Below are 14,683 nucleotides of genomic sequence, written 5' to 3'. Positions count from 1 at the left end.
ACGTTCTGGAAAATATTAGCGTTTCGTGTTCGTTTTGACTTCGTGTGGACGGGGCCTCAGCCATCAGTTTTGAACATTTTAATGAATAGTGAGTTCATAGCCAATCAGAGCAATCCACAAATCTCTATTCACTGGATTGCTGATGGGCCGTTGGTAGTACAGGGTGCTGTGAAGTCACTGGCCGCCATATTGGTACTCCCTAGTCAGACCGGTTGGAACATAAACAACATGTGCGCTACAGCATCAAACAATGATGATGTTCTGATTTTCAGGGGGCTTAAAAATAAAGATAAAGTCATCACTTTGACACACAGTTACTGTTTCATAGCATCAGTAGATTACTGTGATCTATGGTAAAAAATAGTCACATCACATTGGATAGTCATTATGAAGTCCATGAAGTATATAAATCATGTAATATAACATATTAAACAAATCCATCACAACCAAATTGGTGTGTTAATGGAGCGAAATAATACTGTAGTCAAATATTAAACTCACAGATACACGCACACACACTCATTTCACTATATATAGTGAGGACCATGTGTTGACTCCCATGGACTTTCATTGATTTTCAGTCATTTTCAACCCTTTCTATGCCCTAACCCTAAAACTAATCCTAAACCTAACCATTACCAATGCATACCTCACCCTTACCCTAACCCAACTGACACCTTAGCCCAGGGGTGGGCAATTCCAGTTCCTGAGGGCCGGTATCCTGAAGGTTTTACATCCTTCCTTTATCAAACACATGGCTGAGTTACCTCCTCAGTATGCAGTCAGTTTCTCACAAGTCCTCTCAATCAACTAATTACTTGATTCAGGTGTGTTAAACCAAAGGCACATCTAAAAGTTGAAGGATACCGGCCCCCAGGAACTGGAATTGCCCACCCTTGTCTTGGCCCTAAACCCAACCATTAGTAAAATAGCATAAGAGGACCTAGCCTCGTGAGACCATCCTGATCTCGAGAGCTTTCACTAGCAGATCAGTCTGGCTACTTCCCGTTAAAGAAAATTTGGAGCCGTTCACCAAACGAACGTCCAATCAGCGTTGGCTTTGAGGCGGGTTGAGGTGTGACGCAACGAGAAGTGCGACAGTTCAGTCTAAAGTTTTAGTTTAGTCTAAAGGACATGGCGGCTTCAGCCGATGAAACTAGCGTTAGCGTGGCTATCGAGCAAGTTTTATCGGAATTACAGAGTATTTCTTCACTGAAAGAAGAGCAAAACACTGCTCTGGAGGCTTTTCTCAGAGGAAAAGATGTTTTTGCTCTTCTTCCGACTGGTTTCAGCAAGAGTTTGATCTATCAATTGGCTTGTGCCTGGCTTGTGGTTGTGTTTTCATCGTCGCTCTGTTAGTACGTCATATGCTTCGTTGATCTGATTGGTTTATTTGGCCCGTCTATCACCAACATAGGCCAATCAGCTAACCAGTATTTTCGCCCCTTCCCAAAATTACTTCAACGGAAGGTTTCCAGATGGATTTGCTCCGCATATCCATCTGGCGGAGTCAGGTTAGAGAGGACCAGCAAAACATCCTTACTGTGCAACAACTGGTCCTCCCTCTGAGGGCTAGACAGGTACACACATACACACACTATCTGACAATGTGCCAAAAGAATTGATTACTATGTTATGGTTATTATATTACAGGCATTTTCAGTGGGGAGAACCAAGATGGCGGCAGGTGACTTCAGTTTTTGGACTATCAGCAATCCAGGGAATAAATAGAGATCAGTGGAGCGATCAAAGAAAGCCATGGACAGCAGAGAGAGAGGCAGCATGTTAGAGAAAGAGATGCACAGTAAAACTTAGAAGGAAGCTCTGGTGGATTCATCTACTTATTCTAGAAACATTTGGCAGTTAAAAAGCAGAAAACTCTTATCAGAACGTGTTTTTGGGAAATGTAAAAGAAAACAAAGTTACATTGCATTTAGAAATCTTTGAATCATTACTTCTGCCGGTGAACACATTTTTTAATATCAAGTATAAAGATGGTGTGTGATCCCTCTTTGTCTATTGTTGATAGTCTATTACAATTATCTGTAATACAGAAAATATGATTGTTTTATGGGTTAAATGAAAATCCCCACCCTCAAAATAAAGTTGTTTTTGGATGCGACCTGAAAATGGAAAAATATATCAAATATATAGATATAAATAAACCAGAACTACATTTTTCTTCTCTATTAATCTTTGCTTTTCCATCACATGTAGAACATATTCAGTGTTCTGTTTTAATTTTCAACCCCACAAAGGGATCAGAGGACGGCTCTATGCTGACAGCGCTACGAGTGCAAAATAAACTTTTTCTGTTTCGTCAATATTATTTTTTCCCCTTTCTTTTTAATAGTTGCCTTCAGTTGGATCTTGTTTTCCTGTTGTGGACAAAACAGCATTTCTAAAGGAGATTATTTTAATTGATTCAGATTATATTCATTTATTGTCTTTCCGGTGAAAAAGAAGGTTTTCACCAGTGATAGCTAGTCAGGTTAGTTCAGTCCATTTTCCTTTCTCTGCTTTCAATTGACCTCCAACATAAACTTTTAGCCGTAACTTTGTAAATAAATAACTGAAGTTTCTTCTGCTGTTTAATTTCCTCCTGTCTTGTTTTTGTAAGACTCTCCACTGAGGTGTCAAGTATTTATTTAATGTACTAATGTTCTAATGTTTCTGCATCTCTTATTTGAGAATTTATTTTTCTACTTTTTACTTTTCACCCAAACATTTGAACACACACCTATTAATAATGACATGATGTAACAGCTGCATGAAAACGGACAAAACCAGAAACGGAATCTGTTCAGCTGGAGCCCAGGGTGTTTAGAGAGAAAAACTGAGATATATTAGATTTTAAATGTACATGTTCATCAACTTTTAAGTTCTATTTCAGTTTTTTGCGACTGTAATGTATTTAATACCAGAGATCGAAAAATATTTAGCAGTTAATGCAGTTCAATCTATTATATCTGTTATATTACATTTTCATTTAGGACCAAACTAGAGTTAGTATTCTTTATGTTCTCTCTACCAACACAGTGAACAGAAGAGGAAAAAACCCTGCTTTCTGTGTATAGGACAGTTTTTAAGATATTTTCTTCAATTAAATTTGACCAGTTTTCTATTTTATCATCATTTTTTGTACTTTACTGATGTTTAACACCTCTGCTCTTCCATATGTGTGATAAAAACATCTGTGACTGTGATTGAAAGCTATCAAGTGTTATTCTGATTGGATAAAAGATGAAAGATGTCGTTACAGCTAGCAAATCTCTCCACAATTTGCAGATCTACATGTGCACTCATTCAAAGAACATGCATGTTTTTAACCTACACTAGAAAATTCTCCCACAAAAAAAGAAAACAAAAAGAAATGCTGAAAAGTCAAAGGTCAGTAATGTTTTACACATGAACAGATGTGACAGTTTGCTCATTTTTGTTTACAGTCTTTAAACTTTTTCTTTCTTTTTGAGAAAGGCATGGTTCTAGTGCCCCCTACTGACGAGCCAACACTGACTCCCGCCTTTCATTAATCAAGGTTACCGCATCTTTCAGATTCTAAACTCCAGCTAGGCTGCTGTAATTTCCCTCTCACTCCCTGGAGGGAAACTTCTCTGCATGACCAGGAGGTTAAAGGTCATCTCCAAGCCTGTCTGAGCTGTGAATCAGCCAAAACATTTATCAGCAGGTTTTGTAGCTGATAGCTGATTCTACAGAGGGAGCATTTTATCTCCTGTATACGGTAGTTTCCTCTTTACATAACTAAACTTTCAAAGTAAAAACACCAGTTGATGGTGACAGTTGGTTTTCAGTCCTAGCTCTGCTGGTCTCTTGCAGTTTCTAATAAATGATCATCATAGACAGTATGATGTTAAATTTAACTCATCAAAAGTACATCCCCATTTAAACCCTGACTTTCTTTCGAAACTCGTAAAGTGTCAATCAGCATGTGCTACAAAGCATTTTTAAATTTCATAAGCGTCACTTTTCAACTCTGGCCCAGGCCTGGGGGGGGAGAGGTGAATATTGAGATTACTGATGAAATATGGAGCAGTATTTGGAACTCTGCCAGAAAAAATTGTATTTGTAATCACACCTGGGCATTGCAACTTAAAATACTACATACACTGTAAAAAATGGGACATCTAAATGAAGCATTTGTTCTTGAATTGAGGTGGTAAGTGAGATACATTGCCAATGGAACAAGACAATTTACATTTAAAATAAGAAAAAAATAATTGCCTTGTCTTATTTCAAGTGCATATTATCTTAAAAAATGGGACATCTAAATGAAGCATTTGTTCTTGAATTGAGGTGGTAAGTGAGATACTTTGCCAATGGAACAAGACAATTTACATTTAAAATAAGAAAAAAATAATTGCCTTGTCTTATTTCAAGTGCATATTATCTTATTTTAGGAGTGGAAATACTCATTGCATTGACAAATCATCTTATTTACCTGCTAAAATTAAGGTTAAATACACTTAACTTAGGATTTTTTTTACTTATTTCTAGATGGTTTTTGCCTTGTAGAGCTCACCTGGCCCCAAAATGGATGTCTACGTTTAAACCAGAGTCCTATTCAATGTGCCCTAAATGCAAAATACATGAAGGCAGCCTCGCACACTGTCTCTGGTCATGCCCCAAGATCTAGATATATTGGTTATCTGTTCTGGTGGAGACTATCGAACTAATTAAAACCAATATTGACCTCGATCTAGTGTCTCTTCTCCGTGGTCTACCAAATAAACAAATCCAAAATCAAAACAAGAGCAAATTGTATAATTTTCTGTGCTCGAAAGAATATTTTGTTACAATGGCTTTCTAATAAACCTCCAACTATTTTTGGATGGAAGAAGCTTATTTTGGAATATATCCCTCTCAACTTTCTAACATGCGTCGTCCACTCTAAGACTGACACTTTTGGACGCATAGGGAAGCCGTTCTTGGACTATACTGAAGGACCAAGTCTACTATCCGGTCTCAAGCATTCATAAATACTTAGATTTGGACTCTATAATGAGGGAAGTGTGTATGCCCTCTATCTTATCTTTTATTTTCTGCACTGCTGAGCTTGTTTTCTATGTAGTTGTTGTCATTAAAATGCAAAATTGATAAACAATTATAAAAAACTCATCAAAAATGTCCTTGTGATCTGTTGTGTTATATACACTCCCTACCTTTGAGTGTCTAACAGACTGGCAGTTAGATGAGGGCAGTTACCATCAGCGCTGTATGTTTGTGATTTGGCTAAAATGTTAGAGGTCTTTTTGTGTTATCTTCATACACTTGTTCCTTTAATCTTATTTTTTATTTGATTTTATTCATGTTTTCTTGTATAGTATGGACTGACTTATCCATACATCCCTCTTAGATCTCAGCGTTTTCTCCATATGTTATCCAGAATTGAACAGCTATATGGGGACGGGGCTTTGCAAGCTAACAAAAGAAGCCAAACGACCCCCATTATAAAGAGGTGGACCCATTGATCCATCTCAATTTGCATGTTTTCTAAACAAAACAAGGCTTTGATAGGCTACTGTATAAAGCTTGGAACTCAACATTATTCCTGACGTTTTGAATTGAAAAAGCTTCCTGGATGGGAAGCGAAACGTCTTCAAACTTGGAAACCAGGTCCAGTGGATTGTTTTTTTTTTAACTTTTTTGGAATTACTATGACCTGGATGACTGAGAATCTTCACCAGCAACATCTATAAGATAATTGACATACAAACTTCCTTAAAAATTTTACAGAGGTGGAGAAAAGAAAATAGAACTGCATGCAGAATAGCTGAGGAACTCATTGCTACGGCCGTATCGTCACCACAGTCAGTGCGTTATTAAAAGCCTTTAGAGATAATAAAGAAATGCACCGAGGGAAGAGAAAGTCATCTGAGTTCAGTCTACGATGATCACACTGCTTTCATTCATGCCAACTACTTAAACCCACGCAGACCTTCAAACTGAAAAACAACACATGCTGATAACTCTAGCAGTTCAGGACAAACAGCCAACTGTTCCTCTGTTAGGCTACGTTCACACAGCAGTCTGAAGTGATCCAAATTTTTTTTGCCCATATGTGACATGGATCCGATCTTTTCATGGCAGTCTGAACAACACAGACTCAATTTTTACCAACGCCACCCTGGCTTGGCTCTGTGGTCCTGAATGCGATACAATCTGATCTTTTCAAATGTGACCCGAGTCTGAAAGGTCAGGTGGCATTCATCTGACCTGTAAGCCATTAATACTCAACAAAGGTTGCTATTCTGTGTCTTGCTACACAGAAACGAGAAGGAAAACAACCATGGTGGACGATGATGCAGAGGGCAGTTTTTATTTTCAACCACCTTGGAAAGAGTTTGTTGTTAATGCAATGGTTGAGGTTGGGTAAGATCAATAGATGCACTCCAGAACAACCATCCATGTTTATTTCTATAAACAAAGAGCACGCTTGCTACTTGTGATGTCGTTGCGTCCTCTCCTGCACATGCGGGACACTTAGGTTGTGTGAATGAATCTATTTGGAAATGTGAACAACCAAAGAATCGGATTTCACAAAAATATTGAAATTGAGCATTAAGGCCTGAAGTGTGAGCATAGCCATAGGCCATAGGCTACATTCACACTGCAGCCTGAAGTGACCCAAATATGATTGTTTGGCCCAGGTGCGACCTGGATCTGATCTTATCATGACAGTCTAAACAACACAGAACCGTTTTTTTCCAATGCGACCCAGGCTGCTTGGCTATGTGGTCCTGAATCCGATACGAATCTGATCTTTTCAAACGTGAACTGTGTCTGAACAGCCAGGTTGCATTCATCCGACCTGAACGCCATTAATACCCGACAAAGGTCACTATTCTTGGTCATTCTATGAAGAAGCGGCAAGGAAAACAACAACCATGGCGGACGATGATGCTGATAGCAGTACTTATTGTTTAACCATCTTGAAAAGATTGAGTTTTTAAGGTTGGGGAAGATCGCTAGATGCGCTACGGCACTACCATTTATGTTCACTTCCGTAGGCATGCTGGCCTGTGATATCATTGCGTCCTCTACTGTGCATGCGGGACACTTGCGTTGTATGACTGCAGTTCACACCGGAGAACACATACAAGTTGCATATATTCGGAAATGTGAATGGCAACGCAAAAAAAAAAAATCGGATTTCACAGAAAAAAATTGGAATTGAGCATCAAGGCCTGCAGTGTGAACGTAGCCTTAGACTTAAATTGAAGCCAAAGTTACGTTAAATATCATGCTGTCTAAGGGCAAGAGCTTTGTGACTCTCTGAAATCAGCCGTTTCAGTCCTCAGCAGCATTAGTCAGTGGGAACCTTTCAACCCTGACAGAAAGGCTGTGCATGTTCTGATCCATGATGCACAAGCCATTTCTCCTCTTTTACCTCAGCCTACTCAGGAGATCCCGTACCTCCACCACCGGGAGCATTGACCTGGGAGATCTGGCAGGACATACAGCCAAACACTGGTTTCTAACACATCAGCTCTCAAGGATTCATAGCAGAACCACATCTTTATGACACAGGAGCAAAGAGTGAGGAGGGTTGGCTTTGAAGCTGGCCTACCTGTTGGTGTCTTTCAGACCGACGTAGGCCTGCTTTAACTCGTCTGCGTCCTTCAGTTTGTTCACATCTTGAGCGAACACTGAAGGCTCCGTCATCGTCTCCTAGGAAAGAGGAGGAGGAGATGGTTGGGGAAGTCCTCAAAATGACCAAGAACTAAAGAGTTCAACCTGCGCATTGAATCAAAACTGTTTAACTAAACCTAAGAATTACAGTAACAAGTGATGTTTTGGTTATCCACAATATTCTGCCTCTTTGTGTAAAACTTCATCACTTTGGGGAAATCTAATAATTATTACAGGAAAGGCAGCTGTGAAATGAGCACCAGGCAGACCACAAAACAATGGTAGTGGAGACGAGAGTAAAGAAAACGCATTTTAACACACAGAGGATGAGAAAGGTGAAAAAAAAACCCTGACTTTAACTTTACTTCTATCACAGGAAATAAAATCTAAAGACCTTTAGCCAGAGGAGTAACTTCGTAATGTAAATTGTAATGTTTTCTGCATGCATGCTTTTTAAAGCCACATAAAAGCTGTAAAGGTTTGTTACTAAGGAGACAGAGAACGTTAAACCAGAACAAGAGAAAGAAAAATCAAAACATTAACGTCTCGGTTTATCCACTGTACCTTCTCATCCTGTGGAAAAGCATGAATGGTGGAGAGAAGGTGGAGACAGAGCGTTAGACACACGGCTGGGACAGTGAGAATAGAAGCAACACAGGCAGTAAACTAGCAGCTGTTTGATTATTGTAAAAACTAAATGGCCGCTGATATTTCCCATCTTTTTATTTGACGCATTAATCATGGAAATGACATCACATCAGGAAGCAGAAACATATCTGATGCATCCTATTAAAAACAGATAACATGATGGAATAAAGAGCAGCTGGATGACAAACAGCCTACTGCAGCATCCATCTACGTTTATTAATGCGTCACCAAACCAGAGCAAACAAACCTAAATGTTTTTCTCACCTTGTGGTGCAAGGCCTCCTTCTGGCTGACCAGCTGGGAACGAAGGATCAGCACCTCTTCCTTGCGGACCTCCAGCTCCTCGCAGGAAGCGTTCAGCTGGTCCAGGAGCACCTTGTAAGCCGGCGAGCCCGGTGCCCCGGCACCTGTGGCTGCGTCAGCGAGCAGGCTTTGCCTCATCTCTGCCAGGTCGTGTCTCAGCTTCTTGTTCTCAGACTCCAGCTCCTGACGCTGAGCGTTAGGAAGGTTCAAAGTGACATTGTTTTTTTTTTTAAGGTGGCATCATAATGATGTTTATTTATTCCACAAGTGTTGATGTTTTTGAAAGCTTAAGAGTTTTTTTTACTTACTTTCAGGGACTCATACTCTAGCTCTGCTCCACGGGCCTTTCTAAACTGTGCATCATCCTAAAACAGAAAACATGTTGGATTAAATAAAGATACTGAAATGATGGTCGACTGATGCTGATATTAATCAGGATCTTAAAAATAATTCATTTTATCAGAGCAACTTTTTTTAAACAGTTTTTCTATAATTCTATAATTAGTATGGAAACATCTAGTGGCGGTTCTAGATAAAATGAACTAGGGGTCCGGGCTGGGGCCCAGTTTATATGAATAAACCAAGGTTTCACACTTCTGTGGCTCTGCTTAAAGCTGTCTGTAATTTATAAATAACTGTTAAATACTGAATTGGTCAAAGGGACAAATACCGAATTTGTCTGAATGTCCACCCTTTCAAAGAATGTTACGCCATTTTAAATGAGTGTCCGAACATCTAGTGGATGACAAAGTAATGGACTTGAAATTTCCCACAATGCACCTTGAAAGGTAGTGATCAGCCATGTTCACTAGACGAATAGATATATCCTGGAATGCTTTGCGTGGAGAGCTCTCCTCGCAAAGCATTATGGGATTTGTTGTGACAGCGGCCGGCTGTCGACAACTAATAAAGATGGCGCAGGCCATCGCGGTGGAGGAGGAGTTACATGACTATAAAGTCCACTATATATTCCCCGCTGTATATAGTGATTGAATGATTTAGGGGTTAAGGTGTACATTCACACACAGTAACAGTCTCCTCTGTCATTGCAGTTACTCTGCAAAAAACTGATCTAAAATTTTTTTAAATATTTTTAAAATAAGTGCATGTTACCTTAATTTCAGCAGCTAAATGAGATGATTTGCCAAAGCAATTAGTATTTGTTAGTGTTTTCAGTACAGGGGCCAACAGGAACCGGGTCCAGCAGCGGCCCCTGACTAGAACACCCCCATGGATAACTCTAGCCTTCCAATCAGAAATAGTCATGGTTCTGTAGCCCTGAACATAGACCTACATTGAATTTCGGCTTCTTTATTCAAAACCCAACTTTCTGAGCTTCCTGAAATAAATCAACTGGATCAATCTTTTTAGATGCAGCTGAATAACAAAATAAAGACATACAGATATAAGAAGCATCTTTGATCTGCCTATAATGGCTTATAGTCTGGTTTCAGAGGTAACAGAACAGGAATGGGGTACAATATAATCCAGAGAAAAGTGAAGGGCTGCCTGCAGCTACCCTGGCTCTAGCCCGCTGGAACTGGTCCTCTTTGTTTTCCAGTTCGTTGCGCAGCGACTGCTTTTCCTGCTCCAGCTCTGTAACCCGTTTCTGCAGCTTTAGAGTCAGTGAGGTATCCATCCCCCTCGTCACGTCCTGTGTGAGAGATAAAATAAGAGGTTTAAACATAAACACCATAAACCCTTTTTCAGTAGATGAGGGGACATGACTTCTGGTATGGCGGTGTGGGGGTAGGACGCGATCTGCAGAGCTCTCAGTGAATTTGAGAAATATTTTTGATTTAGTGTCGCATTTTCCTAAATATTGTGGTTTACAAGATCATAAATATGTGGTGAAACCTTCTGGTGTGCTTGGTGTGACTAAAATGAGTGGGAAGCAGAAATCCTTGCATCAAACGTCCTCCAAGAGGTTGACTAGTAAACATTCGGCTATGGCGGGGGAGAAAGCTAGTGGTGAGGAAACCGTCTCCATGGTTCAACTGGTGTCTGAAATAGATAAACAGAGATCTGTGCCTAAAGATGACATCTACACTTTGATTCTAGAGTTACTTAAACAAACTGCTGTGGACGGTATTAAAGAAACTGACAATACGTTTCCAGCAAGGTTGGTGTCGACTGAAGCAACAGCTGGTGAGAACTTTGAGTGACTGAACGCAGCCGAGGCAACCATTAAAGCTCTGACAGCAGTTAACCAGGACCTGTTAGATCGGCTAGAGCAGGGATGTCAAACTGGTTCCAGAAAGGGCCGTGTGGCTGCAGGTTTTCTTTCCAACCAAAAAATAGCACACCAGACTCCAGTCATCTCATCAAGTGAGTCCAGTCTTAACATTATGACTTGATGAGATGAATGTAGTCTGGTGTGCTATTGCTTGGTTGAAAAGAAAACCTGCAGCCACACGGCCCTTTCTGGAACCAGTTGGACATCCCTGGGCTAGAGGATCTAGAAAACAGATCATGCAGGTCAAATCTGCGCATTTTGAACATTGCAGAGGGCTGCGAGGATGGCAAAGACCAGGATTCCATTTTCTATGTCTAGAGATGGGTTTAAGTATTTAGGGATTAATCTAACTCCATCTTTTTCAGAATTGTCTAGTAAAAACTTCACCCCTCAGTGGATACGCTAAAATCTGATTTTCAGGGACGGACTGGCATCACTCTGACATTGGTTGGTAGAATTAATTGTATAAAAATGAATGTTCTTGCTAGATTTTTTTTATATTTTCCAGTGTCTCCCGGTTTGTTTGCCAAAATCATTTTTTAAGTCTATACATAGGTTTATTACATCATTTATATGGGCAGATGAAATTCCCAGAATACAGAAAACATTTCTCCAGAAACATCGCTCTGATGGAGAATTTGGGATTGCCAAATTTACAAATATATTATTGTGTGGCAAAATGCCAGAAGATACAATATTGATATCATCAGTCATCTGATCATGTCTGGTGAAGCCGAAAATAACTCATGTCTTTCAACATCACTTCCAGCCTTTGTAACCTCCAGAGTTCCTATATCCATTTCATCATATTCTGCAAATCCTATAGTGACGCAAATTTTACGTATTCAGCTTCAATTCAGAAAACATTTGGGCCTTAATCAGTTTTCTGTGCAGGCGCCCATTTGCCATAATCAGGCATTTATTCCAGCTAACATAGATTCAATCTTTTTGAGATGGAAAAGACAAGGCCTTCTCAGGTTTAAAGATTTTTATAAGTCAGGGGTTTTTGCAAGTTTCAATGATCTATGTGTTAAATGTAATCTTACCAGTTCAGACTACTTTAGGGATTTACAGATTTGCCACTTTATTTCTATCAGCACACCAGACTTTCCAAATGAACCAGAGCCTACTGTTTTTAGGGTTTATTCAGGAATGAATAACTCAAATTTAATGCTTTTTAATGCTCTTAGAAATAATTTTAATGCCACCAACAGGTACCAGTCGACAGGCTGCAGCCATGCCCGTTTTCCAGCCACTTTTGTTGAAATTGCTTTTTTTTCTCTCATTATCTAGCTTTTTCTGCGACTCAAGCTTCTTTTCTGAACATACAGCTTTGCGATCAACCGGAAGCAGTTCCACGCAAATATATCGTAACATAATATGTCTGACGAAATTGTTTTTATAAACATTTTTTTTTAACAAAGCATTTTAAATGCCACAATAAACACATTTAATGAATTTTAATGCCAATTAAGGCCTTAATTAAAAAATAATAATTTAATGACTTTATGATTTTTAATGACCCGCGGAAACCCTGTGTTTTGAATATTTTTGCACTCTCTCCTAAACTAAAGGGCCTCATTTCTAGATTTCACTCCTTAATCACCTCACAAGGGGAGAATATTTATGTTAAGGTGAAAGTTAAGTTGGATAATGAAATGGGAGAGGCAACTCCAGAAAGCTGGTGGCGTAAGGTGAATGGGACTACATCCTGTACAAGTTTAGCCTTAATCCAGTTTAAAAGCTTACACAGAATGCATTATTCTAAAGCTAGAATAGCAAAAATATTTGAGAATGAGGATGAAAATTGTAATAGATGTCATTGTGCCCCTTGAACTTTAACACATATGTTTCTGTCATGCACATCTTTTAACTCATTTTGGTTTGGAGTGTATAAAACGATATCTGATATCATAGGAATAGATTGTCAGCCTAATATGTATACCTAAATTTTTGGAACAATACCACTGAATAGTATGGGTAACTCTAGGTTCAAAGATATAATAGCCTTTTCAACTTTGATAGCTAGAAGACAAATTATTTTACACTAGAAATATTCCTTCCCACCAAAATTATTTGAATGGATGTCTGATCTAATGTTGTACCTCAAATTAGAAAAGATGAAATATAAACTAAGAGGGTCCAGTGATCGGTTTTATGCTGTTTGGAATCCATTAATAAAATATTTCGAAAAGCTAAAGACACTTCCTGAGAATCCCTGAGAGTAATGCATCGAAACCTGATGGCCAAGACCTACAGAAGTTAAGCACATATAATAAATAAGGCTTTTCTTTTTCTTTTATGCATGGTAGGAATGTGTGTACATATATGCACATACATTGTTAATTTTTATTTTGTGTTTATGCTACTCTTAAGTGGTTGCATTTTGTATTTGTATATATAGTTTGTAATATAGTTCTGAGAGGTGGGGGGAGGGAGTGTAATTTGTAATGTTAAAAATAAAAAAACATATCTTGAGCAAAGAATGTAACTAATGTTTGTTTTGTGTTTAATAAAAAGAGATTAGAAAAAAAAGAGGAGGGGACATAAAAAGGTGGTTTCTCCTCCATTTAAAGCTGAAGCCCCTACATCGCCGGCACGGTGACCCTCTTCCGATTCGGCGTACTCTGAGTTGTAGGTGTACTCTGATTCGTTGCTGCTGTGGGTGGAGTCTGTTCTCCTGTGGCCGGGTTTGGAGACGTTCTGCCGTAACAAGAACAGAAGTTTCTTTAATGAAAACAGCAAAAAAAACAACAACACTTTACCGTTTACAGATTAAGAGCTAAAAGGGTCCAATGTGTTGAAATTTTGCATCCAGGATATCAGAATCAGCAGAACCAATTTAGATGTTATGAATATTGGATCTAAAATGTTTCTTAAAATTAAGGGCTATAAAGAACTTCTTTAAAAAACTATTTTGTTTAGGAATATTCAGCTCTTTAGATATCATTTTCTTGTTGAGTATTTTAGTATTAAAATCTTTAAAATGGAGCAAATTGTTTTTAAAGTGAAAATCCAGAAAAATTTCAATAGAACTTCTATTCCTCCTCCTTGTTCCAAACAAAGGAATTAACAGGTTTACCAATAAGTAGTTAAAGGCATGAAAGAGGATTCTTCTCATAAAATTGTGTCCAGATTCATCTAAAATGACTTAATTGATGGATGGCAGTCTTGCACTCTTTTGTGTAAACTGGAGCATCGATGGCTGAAAAGAATCCAGACAAACCTAACCAGGTACCAGATCCGCTCGGGTGGTCAGATCTGCTCAGGGCCCTGCCCCTTCTTATGATGTCAACATATGGCAACTCCACTCGGACAAACTGTATTGCAACCGTTTCTTAAAGATCAAATCTCTTCTGGAGTCTCAACATATTATTACCCGTATTTGGTATAATTTTACATTTCATCGGCGATCTAAAGTAGCCGAAAGTAGGAAACAGTCATTGTCAGTCTTGAAGGAAAGTACTGTGTTCTAAGACTGAGCTCTGCCATTTAACAAGGTGACAAAAAAAATCTCAGCTTATTTTCCTTCTTTTTATTAAGATCTGAGTGCAGGGAAGGACAAATGGGACATCTTGAAAAGCGACTTTCAAAAAGATTTTAGAAAAATAAAACAGTTGTTCTACTTGTAGAAAATGAACGGTTGTTATTGACACAAATTTAAAGTAGTTAAGCCTAATATGGCTAACTGACCAAGCTAAAAGAGGCTAACCTTTTTATGGAGGTTTATTCTCGTTAATAGGGAGTTTTTCCTCTCCACTTGAACTGTAAAGTGCCTTGAGATGACATGTGTTGTGAATTGGGACTATAAAAATTAATTGAATTACCTCTTCTAGCTACTAAGCA

The 14,683-nt window shown here is 38.8% G+C and overlaps 1 protein-coding gene across 11 annotated transcripts in view; it reads right to left on the bottom strand.

The window, feature by feature from the left end:
* The window catches only part of LOC107099439 (unconventional myosin-Va-like), an 83,369-nt gene that overhangs the window by 13,006 nt on the left and 55,680 nt on the right, over positions 1 to 14,683 (bottom strand). For 5 of the 11 annotated variants that reach the window (XM_015397548.1, XM_015397546.1, XM_015397550.1 and 2 more), the window contains 7 exons: positions 13,427 to 13,540; positions 10,121 to 10,255; positions 8,910 to 8,966; positions 8,563 to 8,790; positions 8,215 to 8,223; positions 7,589 to 7,689; positions 7,409 to 7,465 (listed from right to left, as the gene is read on the bottom strand). In XM_015397548.1, coding sequence (XP_015253034.1) covers positions 7,409 to 7,465; positions 7,589 to 7,689; positions 8,215 to 8,223; positions 8,563 to 8,790; positions 8,910 to 8,966; positions 10,121 to 10,255; positions 13,427 to 13,540 — 701 coding nt within the window. The remainder of the gene's footprint in view (positions 1 to 7,408; positions 7,466 to 7,588; positions 7,690 to 8,214; positions 8,224 to 8,562; positions 8,791 to 8,909; positions 8,967 to 10,120; positions 10,256 to 13,426; positions 13,541 to 14,683) is intronic. The other 6 variants (XM_015397551.1, XM_015397553.1, XM_015397557.1 and 3 more) reach the window with 3 other exon arrangements.

The sequence above is a fragment of the Cyprinodon variegatus genome, unplaced genomic scaffold (genome assembly GCF_000732505.1).
Source record: "Cyprinodon variegatus isolate N-32 unplaced genomic scaffold, C_variegatus-1.0 Scaffold870, whole genome shotgun sequence".
Classification (NCBI taxonomy): domain Eukaryota; kingdom Metazoa; phylum Chordata; class Actinopteri; order Cyprinodontiformes; family Cyprinodontidae; genus Cyprinodon; species Cyprinodon variegatus.
This window is presented reverse-complemented; position numbering and strand designations above follow the sequence as displayed.